The sequence below is a fragment of the Saccostrea echinata genome, unplaced genomic scaffold (genome assembly GCF_033153115.1).
Source record: "Saccostrea echinata isolate AGI-Se365-2 ecotype Australia unplaced genomic scaffold, CSIRO_AGI_Sech_v1 ptg000022l, whole genome shotgun sequence".
In the NCBI taxonomy this organism is placed as follows: Eukaryota; Metazoa; Mollusca; class Bivalvia; order Ostreida; family Ostreidae; genus Saccostrea; species Saccostrea echinata.
The window spans coordinates 1,335,633-1,351,555 of NW_026889771.1; the positions used below are offsets into that span (position 1 = coordinate 1,335,633).

General features: G+C 34.5%; 2 protein-coding genes across 2 annotated transcripts; one reads left to right on the forward strand and one right to left on the reverse strand.

The window, feature by feature from the left end:
• The first annotated feature begins 526 nt into the window (after nt 1–526).
• LOC133190188 (uncharacterized) lies at nt 527–2,463 on the forward strand. Its single transcript, XM_061325676.1, has 2 exons — nt 527–667; nt 1,472–2,463. Exon 2 carries the CDS (start codon nt 1,472–1,474, stop codon nt 2,390–2,392), a length of 921 nt encoding a protein of 306 aa, XP_061181660.1. The 5' UTR covers nt 527–667; the 3' UTR covers nt 2,393–2,463.
• Nucleotides 2,464–10,099: 7,636 nt separating this feature from the next.
• Nucleotides 10,100–15,554, reverse strand: LOC133190764 (large ribosomal subunit protein eL34-like). Its single transcript, XM_061326451.1, has 5 exons — nt 15,471–15,554; nt 15,102–15,115; nt 13,345–13,424; nt 10,857–10,960; nt 10,100–10,198 (listed from the first exon to the last, which is right to left on the reverse strand). Exons 1-5 carry the CDS (start codon nt 15,533–15,535, stop codon nt 10,120–10,122), a joined length of 342 nt encoding a protein of 113 aa, XP_061182435.1. The 5' UTR covers nt 15,536–15,554; the 3' UTR covers nt 10,100–10,119.
• Nucleotides 15,555–15,923: the final 369 nt, after the last annotated feature.

Genomic DNA, 15,923 nt, shown 5'->3' on the forward strand with positions numbered 1-15,923 from the left:
TGCTAAAGGGGCAGCTAGTGGGAGAATTTAAAAAATAAAGTCATGTTCTCTTCTTTAATCTGTATCATCAAGTCATTTTAATCCATTTATAATAATTATATCACGTGCGAACGTTCGAAGCATTACTGTCTGTGACGTTCGTTCCTAAGTCTGAAATAAGCTTGTTATTCGAATGAGAAACTTCCAGATTTTCTAGAAACGAAAGAGGTAGGTCTTTACTTCTGTTCATAATAACATTAATTATTTTCTAAGTTATGTAAAAAGAGCTTGTCCATTAGAGTTCTATCCGGGATGCAGATTAGAATTTTTTGAAATTTGTTACCCGCTGCAGTATTCACTAGGCCTAACGTTAGGCCTTATATGTGTTCATGGTGTTATTTGCTTAAATTGGCAAACTATAAAAAGAAAATGAAAATTTAAAATAATTTGATGTTAAATCAGAGAGTCCGCATATATAATCGGTATCACAGAAAAAAAGGGGGGTGACCTTTTAAATCCCTTTAAGCACCCCAATGTTGATTGAACATGCGCATAACAGAAATATCCGGGCAATCAAATTGACGTCACGTGGTTTCCCATGCCCTTTCTTTTCGTACACCATCAAAGCTCAAGGAGCCGGCTGGGTCGTTCTGTTCCTCCAAAGTAGTCCGCTTTAACTAAATCAAAGGTACGCCTTTCAATTGAAAAATGTTCATTTATGTGAATTTGATCTTTATTTGCTACTTTAACATCAGTTATTCCATATTAGCATCTGAAATTTATTTAAATTTACACGTTTGTAGCAAACCAGTTTCTCTATGAGTGAACTGCGTTTGAATGAACTTTCCTGTGATCTGTAAAGTTTTGTTTTCAATCTAATTCGTACAGAAGTGTTGGTTTTTCCACTGCTTTTGGAAAGTGTCAACTGCATATTTTAATTAATTGACATAGATCGTGTAAAATCTTCATTAAACATTTCAAGTTCATTATGAACTTGTGACCTTCAAACCTGTAAGTTGCTTTAAAAAGTTAAACTAAAAGATAAACTCTACTACTTTTTTTGCAACAAAATAATACGACAGACGTGTAAATGATTCCCATCTTTTACCTTAAAATTTTCTCTGAAAGGAAAGGAATGTTTCATTTTCAAAGCTGAACATTGAATTGTGCTTTCCCCCTAGAGAGTAAAAATTGGATATCATAGTCATATTACTGGTAATTTATTTGTTTTTGTTTTTTTAAAATTCAAATGAATGTGAAGAACTTGATTTTATTTAATGGTCATTGATAAAATTTTCTTTACAATATTGCAAATTTTGGGATAATGCTTGTTTTGAATTGTGTTCAAACATTATCTGGGGCTATAATATTAATAATGGAAAGGTCACCCATATCTGGGTGATTTGATGAAAAAGTCTGTGTCATAAAATTATCAATTCTTTAGTTAATTTTTTTAATTTTGTTCAATCAAAACTTTTTTCTTTTTTTACAGATGTCATCAAAGAAACTTAGTTTTGCGGAAAATTTTGCCCTCAGTGGAGCAGCTGCCGTCATCTCAAAGACTGCTGCTGCCCCAATCGAAAGAATTAAGTTGCTGGTCCAGAATCAAGATGAAATGCTTAAAACTGGTCGATTGAGTGAGCCATACAAGGGTGTCATTGACTGCACATTGCGTACCTACAAAACCGAAGGTATTCTCCCATTCTGGAGGGGTAACCTGGCCAACTGCATCCGATACTTCCCAACTCAGGCTTTGAACTTCGCATTCAAAGACAAGATTAAGCAGCTCTTCAAAGCCTCAAAAAAAGATAGCTATGCAGTAGGATTTGCCAAAAACATTGGATCCGGAGGTCTTGCTGGAGCACTCTCTCTCTGCTTTGTCTACTCTCTTGACTACTGCCGAACTCGTCTTGCTAATGATGCCAAGGCAGCTGGAAAAGGTGGTGGAGAGCGTCAGTTCAATGGAATGATTGATGTCTACAGAAAGACCATCGCCTCTGATGGACTCGTTGGACTGTACAGAGGTTTTGTGATCTCTTGCGTTGGAATCATTGTTTACAGAGGATGCTATTTCGGCTTTTATGACACTTTACGACCAATTCTCCTTGGAGAAAATGCTAGTGTCATTCTATCCTTCGCTCTTGGATACGTTGTCACAATTAGCGCTGGTCTGGTTTCCTATCCCATTGACACAATCAGGAGGCGTATGATGATGACATCTGGAGAGGCCGTTAAATACAAGGGATCATTGGATTGCGCAATGATCATCATCAAAAACGAAGGATTTATGAGCTTGATGAAAGGAGCTGGAGCCAACATTCTCAGAGGTGTGGCTGGTGCTGGTGTACTAGCCGGATTTGATAAATTCCAAGCCTTGTACATCCAGTGGCGTGTAGGAAATGCATCAAAATAATATATGAGAATTTTAGTGAAATTTCAATGAGTGATATATTTTTACCTGGTTGAACAATACAAACAATACACTGTCAGAGGACTCAATTTGTAAAAGAGTGACTTGAAAGAAGTTTTGTATTATTGTTGTGTGGTGACACATTTCATTCTTCATGTTAACATCTGATTGCCTGGAAATGCATTGTTAATAAAATAAGTTATTAGACAACAAAATTGTATTTTACACAATTTTTTTCCCCCCATTATGTGCACATGAAGTTTTAATTGTCAAAATTCTTCAACAATTATCATGTGTAAGGCAGTATCATCATGCTGAGTCTAAAGTGGGGTTAAGAGATGTGGTTTGGTGATTGTAAGGAGAAATTTGGATGTACTATTTGTAATGATGTTATTCAGGAACTGGAATGAATATTATAAATTTGTTTTGGTTGTAATGAAGTTTGAAGAGTAGGGATGGCAATTGGTAACTGGTTAACCAGTTATTCAATCTTAACTATTGTAATTGGTTAGAAAATCTGTAATCATTATTAAAAAATTAATCAAAAATATACGTAAATTTGAACAAAAGTTTAAAAAATGCAGAGTAGACTCTTGGATAGTAAACAATAATTAAATTTGAACGAAAGTTTAAAAAAAAAGAAACCTCTGCATAAGTGTTAATTTCTGTCTAGTTGTTACCCTGACAGTTCTATAATGCTTTGATGATATTAATTAAGTAGTCATTGAGCAATGTGAATATGGGTATCTTTTGCAGTTATCTATCAAATTATATCAATCAGTAAACCGCTTCACTTCTTAAGCTTCATATGTATGACTTTTCCTACCAACTAAACAGGGATCTGCGTTTTCTAAAGGGGGGGGGGGTGTCCAAGGTCACTTTTAGTTGCTTTACTAATTACTATATACATTTAAGAGCTTTGCAAATTGGGGGGGGGGGGGGGGGCTGGACCCCCTAAATCCACACATGGCTCTGGAAAAATTTCAATGTCTGATTTTTTGGGCATCTTTCATAGTTTTCTTAATTTTTTTCTTGTCCATTGAGAAATCACAATACATGTACATGTAATTTTCTGCTCAAGATAAACAGAATGTTCCTAACTTCTGTTTGTCTTTTTTAGTTTAGTTCTCTGGTGCATATGAATAGAGGGCTATGCAAAAATAAATATGTCCAAAAATGTGTATTTTGATACGAGTAACTAGTTAATCAGTCGGAATGTCTTGCGATTAACCGATTAGCAATTTTGTATACGATTGCCATCCCTATTGAAGAGGGTATGGCTGTCTGCAGTTTGTATTCAGTGTGTTGGTGTATATTGTTGCAAGTGCTGTAGACTAGTGATGAAATAGCCATTGACTTATCCTTTTCATTTTGACTAGAAAAGGGTAATTAATTTATAATTAAGAAGATCACAATTCAGAATGATGGACAGTGGAAAGACTTGAATTTAGTTTGCATGTGTTGCAGTTGTTTGGTGATGAGATGAAACAGTTGTTTGGTGATAAGATGAAGCATTTAAGTGATATATACATTTGTGTACTAGGTTATCTTAATAATTTAGACACTTGGAAGGTGCAATGTTACAACTAGATCCAGATAGTGATATATACAGACTAGTATCAGGCTAGGTGACAAGAATATAGCTTCCATTCTGAGGCAAGGATATACGTGTGTATGTATTGATATTGTGAACACTACAACTGGGGAGATACTGTGTTCTTGGAAAGAAATTTTATTGCACATGTTCAATCCCTGAATAGGTCTTTGAAATTTAAAACTGCATGTAAATTCTATGTAATCTTTCAAAAAATTCACTCTGTCAACCCTGGAATTATATAGGTATGGAAACACACAGCTGCTGAAACCTGAGGATGTCCCAGTATTGATATATTGCTGGTGATTGATGGTACATAGATTGTGTAAAGAAAGTCAAATTGACAAAATTATAAAGGCTTCAAAGTATGAAAAGCAAGGGATGCAACTCTGGTACATATAGTATCTGTAGGTGAATGGGAGCCAAAATTGTGAATTTCATGGTCTGTGCCCCTCTACAGCATGAGGGAGAGGGCTAAAAACCATCAAAGTTAATCATGTTAATGTAGTCTTTTAAAATCTTCTCGTTTACTCCTGGACTCTGACAGTCCGCAGACTGTTGCCATGACCAGAGTAAGCATTGAACCCTCTACCAAAATTTTGAAATTCATGGTTCCAGATTCAAGGGTTCTGGTGTGAAGATGGGGCTTTATAGATCATAAATTATATAGTGAAAATGAATGAATATTTCAAAGAAATTCTTTTCTCTAGGATATCTATATTTAGCAGAAAAACCGAGTGCATAGATATGATGAGGAAAATGACTCTCCCAAACTGTGAAATTCATAGCCCAGGGGTCCTTTGTTAGGATGTGGCTCTATTGGTCTTGCACTGAAAGTGCATTAATTCTTTGAAAACCTTTTCTCTGCTCATGGGTAATTAGAATATAAATGAAGTGCATGGTTATGATAAGCAAGAGGGCCTCTTCCAAAAATGGCAAAATTCATGGTCCCTGGGTTAGGGGTTCTTGTGTTAGGGTCAGACTCTTTTGCTCATGAAGTGTTAAATCCATTTTTTAAAACAAATCCCTTCTAGTGTTATTAAAAAGACAAACTAAGTGCATGGTTATGATGAGCAAGGGTGCCTCTTCCAAAGTTATGAATGCAATTTTGTCACCGAGACAAAACAATAGAACACTTTTTATGCAAAGGCACTTGATGTTACATATTTTTCTTGTTAAAAAAATTATAACCGTTTATCTAATAAATCACAAGGTACACATCACTGCCATCTTAAATTTTTCTAGGTCAGTCACATCAACTTGTTTTTTGTCTGAAATTCGTGTGAAATTAATTCCTTGCAACCCTATTCATTCTGTGGTCAGTCTTTCAACCCCTCAACTTTCAAGCGCTCAACTTATGGACACTCGATATACTGATTCAACAATCCAAGAAATCGCTGAAGGGGGAGAGAAGTTTACATTTATATACTAATGGGAAGATTTTTCCTAATATCTTCCTCTCAAGAACAGCAAAGCCATGATTAGCCATATTTAAATGAAAGCATCCTCTGGTAGTGTAGATTCAAGTTTATTCAAATCACGATCCCTGGAGATAGGGTGGGGCCATAATGTATGATCACAGTTTTACTTAGGATGAAAGAAAAAGTGAGCAAGCTCACATACCCCACGCTCCCCCAAAACTCGACAATGCAACATGTAATGAATGGCACAGTGCACTTTAAATACACAGTATAATTCAAAAAGGGGCATTACTTGCAAAAAATCATCACATCAAAACTTCTTGCATATAAGGACATTCAAATCTTAATTTGTATGTTACAAATTTAATTGGGCTGAAGTTATTAGATAAATAATGGAATTAAAATTACTTGGTAATATACAAATCTATACATTATGTCTGAAATACCTACAAAGTTTCAGGAAATTCAGTGCGGGTGTTATGCTGACAAACTGTTATTTAAATTCCTCAGTGATTTCGATTTGTTTATGAGTGTAAGTCCATGTCCAACACATGACAATTTACACATTTAAATAATTGATTGAAACAAAATTATGATGTAGTCATATGAATTTGTTTATATACTGTACTTATGAAATTATTTAAGGCAAAGAACCATTTTGAAGGGGGGGGGGGGGGGGTAGAGAACTATCCAAGATTTTGTGTGTGTGTTAAATCATTAATATTTTGATCTCAAAATCAATAGGGGTCTTTTAATGTCATAAAATATTTCACATAAAATTTCATTACAAAAGCTGATTCCAGCGGATTTCCTTATTACCTAGCTGGAAAGTTTCTTCAATAATAGGCAAAACTCTTAGGGTAAAAATAAAGGAATCGGAATTTCCTGGTAATATGCACATCTACACACTGTGTACTAAATATCTGCAAAGTTTGACCAAATTCTGTGCAGCTGTTCAAGAGGAGTTGCGCTGACAAACTGTTCATCACTATATTCAAGATATGGCCAAAAATCTAAGTTGAAAGGTGCTGAAATTCCCAGAAAAATAATGGAATCGGAATTTCTTAGTAATATGCACATCTACACATTGTGTCCTGAATATCTGCAAAGTTTGACCAAATTCTGTGCAGCTGTTCAAGAGGAGTTGCGCTGACAAACTGTTCATCACTATATTCAAGATATGGCCAAAAATCTAAGTTGAAAGGTGCTGAAATTCCCAGAAAAATAATGGAATCGGATTTCCTGGTAATATGCACATCTACACATTGTGTTCTAAATATCCGCAAAGTTTGACCAAATTCTGTGCAGCTGTACAAGAGGAGTTGCGCTGACAAACTGTTCATCACTATATTCAAGATATGGCCAAAAATCTAAGTTGAAAGGTGCTGAAATTCCCAGAAAAATAATGGAATCGGATTTCCTGGTAATATGCACATCTACACATTGTGTTCTAAATATCTGCAAAGTTTGACCAAATTCTGTGCAGCTGTTCAAGAGGAGTTGTGCTGACAAACTGTTCATCACTATATTCAAGATATGGCCAAAAATCTAAGTTGAAAGGTGCTGAAATTCCCAGAAAAAATAAAGGAATCAGAATTTCCTGGTAATATGCACATCTACACATTGTGTCCTAAATGTCTGCAAAGTTTGACCAAATTCTGTGCAGCAGTTTATTAGGAGTTGCGCTGACAAAAAAACAGGACTGACAGATGGGTCAAAAACATTATACCCCCCGCAACTTGTTGCATGGGTATAAATATACTTTATCTTTTCCTCTAGAACAGCAAAGCCACGGTTAGCCTTATTTATGCATCAAGTAGTGTATATTTAATTTTGTACAAATATGAAACCTGGGGGAAGGGTGAATTAAGCCACAATGGGGAGAGGGCTACCAAAGTTTATTAAACTTGTGTCCAATCCCATTGACATAGATTAGTGTCAATAAAATATCAAAACAAAACAATGGGTAATCAAAGCTTTTCATTGAAATGTAAAGAAAAACAAGATGTGTTTGTGAAACACTGATGCCCCCGTATGACAACTTATAGCGAAGGTTAAACTTTCTCAGAGGCAAAACAAATATGTTGGTACCCAAAGTAAGGTCTTGTACCGAGGAATATACCTGTGAATATGAAAGCCCTAGCAGCAACCATTGAAAGGATATTGAAAAGGTTAAAGTTTTTCAAAAGTAAGTCAAACATCAAGGTCAGGGTCAAAATAAACGGTGCCCAAGGCAAGGCCTTCTCACAAGAAATACACATGTGCAATATGAAAGCCCTAGCACCAATCGTTCAAAAGAAATGGCCAAGGTTAAAGTTTTCCAAAAGTAGGTCAAACTCCAATGTCAAGGTCAATGGGCTATAATTGTTGGTATCTAAAGAAAGGTCTTGTCACAAGGATTGCATATGTGAAGTATGAAAGCCCTAAAACCAACTGTTCAAAAGAAATGGCCAAGGTTAAAGTTTTCCAAAAGTAGGTCAAACTCCAATGTCAAGGTCAATGGGCTATAATTGTTGGTATCTAAAGAAAGGTCTTGTCACAAGGATTGCATATGTGAAGTATGAAAGCCCTAAAACCAACTGTTCAAAAGAAATGGCCAAAGTTAAAGTTTTCCAAAAGTAGGTCAAACTCCAAGGTCAAGGTCAATGGACTATAATTGTTGGTATCTAACGGAAGGGCTTGTCACAAGGATAACACAAGTGAAAAAATGAAAGCTCTAGCATCAACTGTTCAAAAGTTATGGCCAAGGTTAAAGTTTTCCAAAAGTAGGTCAAACTCCAAGGTCAAGGTCAAAGGGTCAAAGTTGTTGGCATCCAAAGAAAGGTCTTGTCACAAGGATTGCACATGTGAGGTATGAAAGCCCTAGCATCAACCGTTCAAAAGTTATGGCCAATGTTAAAGTTTTTCAAAAGTAGGTCAAACTCCAAGGTCAAAGTCAAAGTTGTTGGTATTCAAAGAAAGGTCTTGTCACAAGGATTGCACATGTGAGGTATGAAAGCCCTAGCATCAACCGTTCAAAAGTTATAGCCAATGTTAAAGTTTTTCAAAAGTAGGTCAAACTCCAAGGTCAAGGTCAAAGTTGTTGGTATCCAAAGGAAGGTCTTGTCACAAAAATGACATATCTGAAGCATGAAAGCCCTTGCACCAACTATTCAAAAGATATGGCCAATGTTAAAGTTTTTCAAAAGTAGGTCAAACTTGTAAGTCAAGGTCAAAGGGGTTGGTATCCAAAGGAAGGTCTTGTCACAAGGATTACACTTGGTGTAAGAAAGCCCTAGCATCAACCGTTCAAAAGTTATGACCATTGAATGTTAAAGTTTTTTCAAAAACAGGTCAAACTCCAAGGGGTTGGTAAAAAAAGAAAGGTCTTGTCACAAGGATTGCACATGTGAGGTATGAAAGCCCTAGCATCTACCGTTCAAAAGTTATAGCCAATGTTAAAGTTTTTTAAAAGTAGGTCAAACTCCAAGGTCAAGGTCAAAGTTGTTGGTATCCAAAGGAAGGTGTCGTCACAAGGATTACACCTGTGAAGTATGAAATCCCTAGAACCAACCATTCAAAAGTTGTGGCCAAAGTTAAAGTTGGAAAAAATTTTGTAAAACTGGGTCAAACTCCAAGATCAAGGTCAAATATGATGGTACCCAAAGAAAGGACTTGTCACAAGGAATACACGTGAAATATGAAAGCCAAAGCTCCAACCAATCAAAAGTTATGAGCAATGCTAAAGTTTTTGCAGACAAACAGCCAAACAGACAGACAGATGGACGGACAGGGCAAAAACTATATACCCCCGAATCTTCGATACGGGGGCATAAAAATCTTTAAAATTTTAATCTCTTTCTCAAGAACACCAAAGCCATGATAAGCCATATTTACGTCAATGCATCCTCAGGTGGTATAAATTTATTTTTTTTAACAAATCACGACTACCAGGGGTAGGGTGGAGCCATACGTTGGTGATCCAAGTTTTACTTAGGAATATTTAAGAAAAAATCTTTAAAAATCTTCTGAAGAACAGCAAAGTCATTATTAGTCACATTTACATGGAAGCATCCTTGGGTAGTATAAGATTCAAATTTTTTCAAATTATGACCTCCAGGACTAGGGTGAAGCCAGTTTTACAAAGGAATATTTATGGGGAAAATCTGCTGCTGAAGAACAGCAGGGCCATAGTGACCCAGGTGAGCATTGTTGTCTATGGGCCTCTAGAGAAATTAACTACATGCCTTGTTATGATGAGCACAAGTGTGACTCATGCATTCCTTGGAACACTCTAAGTTATAATATATAACAGTAACAAACTTCTCACCATGTATTTTAAACCCTGAACCCTGTCGTCATGGATTTTGACATTAGAGAGCTTGTTGCTCATCAAAATTATGCAGCATGCCTCTTTGATCCAGGAGGAAAGATTTTCCAAGATAAATATAACACCAGATTTTTAAAAGATGTTAATTTTGGAGGTTTTTGCCACATATTAGGCCCCAGGAAGGCAGATATCATGAAATTCACTACATTTGGTCCTCTATACCCCAAATATGCTCTTTAGATATGTATACCACAAGTGATTCGGCCATTCCAGAGAAAAATCTGAAAATGTCCAAATATTTATCACCAATGTACGATGTACCCCTTCCAAATGATGGATATAGATATACTCCAGTAAATAGAATAGAAATACAAGAAACAAAAACATTTAGCCATTTGACATTTGTTTATTTTTTGGAGGCCTCTTGGGCTTTCAATACACGGACAACAATCTTCTGTTCTTCAATAAGGAAAGCCCGCACAATTCTACAAAAAGAAATATGATACTGTACACATTAAATTCTTGTAAACAATAAGATTATGCATTTTTTTGTGGTAAAATCTATTTAAATCTAAAGTTGCCTAACTTTTAAATATAAAATTTAAACATATGGACCATTAAGAATATACATACATGTGTATATGCAAGTTTGCAAATGATGCTCAAAGATAAAATCTCAACTTACTGTGGACATACTTTAGTGGTAAAAGTATTTAAGTACCTTTCATGCTATTTATTGTCTGCTATCTTAGGTACATGATAATGAATGATTAAAACAAATACATGTCATTGTTAAAATTCTACTAGAGCACTAATTTATGAATGTGTTAATCAGCTGAAAAGGATGATCGCACTTAATTTTGAGGGCAACAATTTATGTATGTTACAGTATAAATTCGGCATTATTGCACCTGCTCAAAAGTCTCAACAGATCTAGCATGATGTACTTAAAAGACAGCATCAAGACTTCCACTAAATCACTCATACAGATATAGCAAATTCATGCTTACATGAAACTGCATCAAGTGTGTTGTAGCCCATTTCTACCTTACTAAACTGTTTTTTTTTTTTTTACTGCATATGTGAGCTAATCCTACAGACAATTCTAAGCTAATTTCCCTTTTAAGTCAGTCTTGTACATACCTTTCACGTACACATCTGTGACAGCGCGTTCCTCCATAACAGCGTGTCACTGTCTTCAGACGTCTTGACATAGACATCAGCTTCAAAGGTCTGGCTGGTGTAATCTATAAATATGTATCACCACTCATCAGAAAACTGATTTTGAAAGCATGGCACCTGAATACAGGTACACTATGATCTGTCTGCCATTTTGGGTGTCAAAATAATTTGACCCACTATTGTTTCATAAGTTAACTTTTTTTCATAATGCAAAACAATATTGGTGAAGTTAGAATATATGTATATTAAAGAATTTAAAGGAACCAAGTAGGATCAAGTTATCATGTCATCCCAAAAAGCAAATAAAAAATTTTTGATGGTCTAAGTTTTAGGTTCAGTGTGGGTTTTAAGCCACATAAATTAAAAATTTGTAGGGGTGAAACGATACACCTCCTTCACGGTTCGATACGTATTGTATAATTTTCTCGCGGTTCGGTTATTTTCGATACTATACATTTTGATAGAAGGAAACAAATTCAACGTTGTTTTATGCTTTCTTTTTCTAAATCTAGTCACATATTTTATGAATTTTATTTGCAAATTGACTAGAAGAAATTGATTAAAATTATTTGACTGTCAAAAATTATTTTACAAGCTATCAGTCATTAAAAAAATTTATGTTTTCTATACTTATTTATACTGAGTAAAGTGATTTACCTTATGCCAAACCCGACTAAATAACGGTCCCGACCGAAAAATGTACCGAACCGAAAATTAGAGATTTGGAACCGTGTATCAAACCGAGAAAAAATACCGCGGCGAATCGTTACCGCGGTGAACCGTTTCACTCCTAAAAATTTGGATTCTCATCCTCATTCAATTAAAAATTTGGGGCAGGTGGGAAGAATCAAGATTTAATTTTTTTTTTTTTGATAAACTCCAGGAGGTGCCTGTTAAGGGTTCCCTTGATATCCCTGTTGCTGTTGTCCATAGTGTGTTTTTTTTTTCTCTCCTCCACATTTTATACTTGAAAATACCTATGTAATGTTCTCTTGATGGGAAAAAAACACACACTGTTAAAGCCAGTATGGAGATTTTATTGTTTATTTTTTAAAATATCTACAGAAAATATTTCTTACTCAAAATATTCACATTGTTAATGATTTTCTGAGTATTTACACCACACGAAAAATGGTGCTATCAAATGGGGTGTGGATCCCAATACTTTGATTGTACATGCTGTTGCTGTAAGTGGTATACTACACCACCACTTCTGGCAGACCTTTCTCCAAAAATAGACCTTTACCTTTTATTTTGATTACTACTTGTGTTTTGTCTGAAAATATCACAGATTTCTATTGTCCTAGACAGGTCGGCAGGAGATGCTCACTCCTGACTCCTCCATGGCACCTGATCCCACCTCTGATGTTTTTGAAGGTCCGTGTTTGCTCTGCTCCCAATTTGTATTGTTTTACTGGACTTTGAGCTTGAATACTGTTCGTTATCTCCATACTTCATTTTACATTTTCCAAATAAAATTTTGCAAAAGCAGTGTCTATAAAATTTATAGAATTTATCCTATGCTGAATAGTTCTTATATACATGTATTTCCCTTTTCCTGTCACACTATTATCTTTTAATGTCTCCAGATGATTTTTTTAAAATACGAAATAACATACAACTGGAAGTCCCTCGAAGATATAATTTTTGAAATTTGATTTCTTCGTCTGTTTCCCTGTACTTTTACTCTGTTCAAGTCCCTTTCAAAAAAACTTGCTAATGGTACTAGATTGTCAGAACATGTGTTTTTGCTACTTCTCTGTATTCTCAGTTTCTCTATACTGGCATTTTAACTAATTTTTCCTACACATACAATGCTTTTCTCATGTTTCTGACTGGTTTTTCTCACTCTCAGCATCTTTTAAGGCTAAAGGGGATTAACTCTTATAATTATTTCTATTAATATGTTTGATAACAAAAAACCAAAATAGAACACAAAAGGGTGGGACAATTTGAGAGGGGAGATGGGGATGAGAATCTTAAATCTAATTTTATTTGGCCTTAACAGTTGTTGTGGGAAATGTCTTGTGATAGTAGTATATATTAGGTACACAAGAGTTAAATGGCAGATTAAATATATGGAGAAATAAATGGAGAAACATGCACTTTAAGTATTAAGGCCAAAGTTTTTCTTTGTTTGGTTTACAATTTTCTATTTCAAAAATATGCATTGGGTAGTTGAAAAATAAAAATATTTCAGGATTCAACTGATGTTGTTATAATATAGCAGTAATACTGATTTGAATAAAAGATAATACATGCCAATTGTAAGCTTTATTCTTCTTGATCACTTTACTTTTTTTTATTAAATTTTAATTCATTTCTAATTTTCGAAGTGTATTTTAATTCAAGATATTATTACTGTTGATGTAATGTGAGTTAAAACGTGTTATTGTATATAAATGAGAGTTCAAACACAATCAATGTTATTTATACAGACAATACATACCCCATGTAGTTTAACTTTACAGTCTCCACATTTTGGGACACTGCCAGGTTTCTTTGTGTATAGGTAAACCAATTTACCACCTGAAAATACCAGCAAAATTTTGTATCAAGATTTCACACAAAATAACTCCGATAAAACCAAGTTTTTCTTTGTTTGTTCTTTGAAAGTTTGTATTGTTTTCAGACAACTCGCAGTTAAATAATTTTGAGCCATCAACAATTTTTTTCAAGCAAAAAAACACATATAACCTAAAACCTTGTTAAACTGGATCACATATATCCCCCATCATGTGGCTGTACCACAGCTAGAGTAAAATTCAGGTTCTGGCAGCAGGCCTGTATATACCCATTGTTGTTTGCTTTTATACATAAAATTCAGTTTTCATTTGTAAGTAATGTTTCATATTCTCATTCAGATTCATAGATTTAAACAGTGTCTCTGACAAAGTTATTAAAAGGAAAGCGACAAGAATTAATATCCATCTCCAATCAAAAGCAATACCATTAAAAAAAACTGCCCTTATGAAGCATTGTGGGCATTCTCATCTTCACTAGCCAAGGATTTCAGATCCGAAATCCAGGGCTAGACAAATAGCATTGCCCGCCCGGTACAACCAATTTCTTTTGGCGGACAAGTATTTCATATCTGGTACCTGCCCCCAGACGTCACAAGTGTTTTTCCATGCAGTTAACAAGGAATCATATACTCAAATGTTGTTTTGTTTTACCGCTGTTAAAATATAATGAATCACAGCAGAGTATCTGTTTTCGACGCAGTTTACCACTATATTGAACACTCGGTATGAACTCTTCTGGAATTGCCCAGTCTTGATCAATAAAATATACATGAGAAGTAGAACATGTCAGGCATCAATGTCATGTCAAAAAAGTTGAAGAGGGTTTTGGACCTTTCTTTTGTAAAAATGTGAAATTCATGCCTTGAATACACGACACAAACACATGTTGCTGTTATTAAATTGGAGTTGTTGACTGGCGAACACACACAGTCATGAAGTTGAACCCTTAATCGACATTCAGGAGTGTTTTTCATAACACAATAATGTAGATACAGGTATGTTATTTTCATTTAAAAAATACAAAGAAATGTATAAGTACATGTTAATGTATATACATTGACATGTACATATTTTTAAAATTTTAAGTTGAATAATCAATGCACAGAATTAGTGATTTTGGGTCAAGGTTAGTCCTAAATGTTAATGATAATGTTTTAGTTTTGTGTTATTTAAGAAAAAGGTGGGACAAGCATATTTTTTGGTAGGACAAGTAATTTTATGATGGTAACCTGTCCAAGGGCAAGTACTGACAAATTCTATTTATCTACCCCTGCGAAATCTATTTCTTCATAACCAAAAAAATATCGTCAATGTCAAAATTTCACCAACCTTATTGTGTTAAATATTTATTTAATGTCAAAATCTATTTGATATATTTCTCTTACAATAAGCTTTACGAGTTCTAATTGACCTTTGACACCTATGATGTTTCAATACCACATGACCCCTATCTGATTAGTGGAGAATTTTACTTTGAGAACTCAAAATTACGAGCGGTTTATCGACTAATTGTGACTGTTTTCAAAATTATTTCATAATTAAAGGATAATTATATGTTTCAAGAATTTAAAAGTGTTTCACTTTTAAGAAATTTAGATACGTGATAAAAACCCTTTAATCAGTGCTACATTGCAAAAGATTCTTAAAGAACAGGAAATATACAGCTTGCATCAAAACTTACCAGGAGTCTTTGATCTGTGTTATACAGCACATGAAAAAATACAATAAAAGTTCATTAGTAAGTAATATTTATCACTGTACATATTCTTATAATCAATGGAATCACACAATACTCCAGCATCACCCTATGTGTAGTCTTTTTTAATTGTACAAATATATGTTTAAAGCAAGTTTGTAACATGGTATTTTAATTAATAAAATACAGTGTATCTATATTGTAAACAATGTAATATAATGTAAAAATGGCCTCTGACATTTAAATTAAAACACATTAAATTTTAAGCCTCTTAGGACAAGATCCTCACGAAGGCTCACTGGACAATTTCACTTTTTACAGGAGAAGTTATTTTTTTATCCTTGAGATACTTACACCCTCCTGCTGTTACTCTTTGTGTTGTAAGACAGTCTCCGGCGAAAAGTAAGTCGCTGAACCATCTACAATTGAGGATATAATAAAAATATATTGAGAATAGATCAATATTTTACAAATACATGCACTAACTTCTAAAACTCTGAGACAGAGGATTCAAGTTGCTTGTCAAACTTTACAATACTCATGGGTACACAGATTTAATAACTTGAATATTTTTTATGCAGTTTCTTGTAATATTTGCATAATTTAAACTACTTGTAAATCCAATACTTCATTCAACCGATATTCTTTCAAGCAGACGTCATACAAGGGAAGAATGCATCATTTATTTCAATAATTGTCAATACATCCAAAATATGCCAGAGACATTTTTAGGTGGTATGTGATTGTCATGCTCTGGTATTAATACCTAAACAAGAACTAAATCCTCTTAATATCTAAAACATTTTT

What these genes read in the sequence shown, in the direction of transcription:
- LOC133190188 (XM_061325676.1), top strand. Translation starts at nt 1,472, where the DNA reads ATGTCATCAAAGAAACTTAGTTTTGCGGAAAATTTTGCCCTCAGTGGA.
- LOC133190764 (XM_061326451.1), bottom strand. Translation starts at nt 15,535, where the DNA reads ATGGTTCAGCGACTTACTTTTCGCCGGAGACTGTCTTACAACACAAAG. An exon ending in GTAAAGTTAAACTACATGGG is followed by an intron (nt 10,961 to 13,344) that starts GTATGTATTGTC and finishes ACATATTTATAG; the next exon opens with ATTACACCAGCCAGACCTTT. An exon ending in CACAGATGTGTACGTGAAAG is followed by an intron (nt 10,199 to 10,856) that starts GTATGTACAAGA and finishes TTCTTTTTGTAG; the next exon opens with AATTGTGCGGGCTTTCCTTA.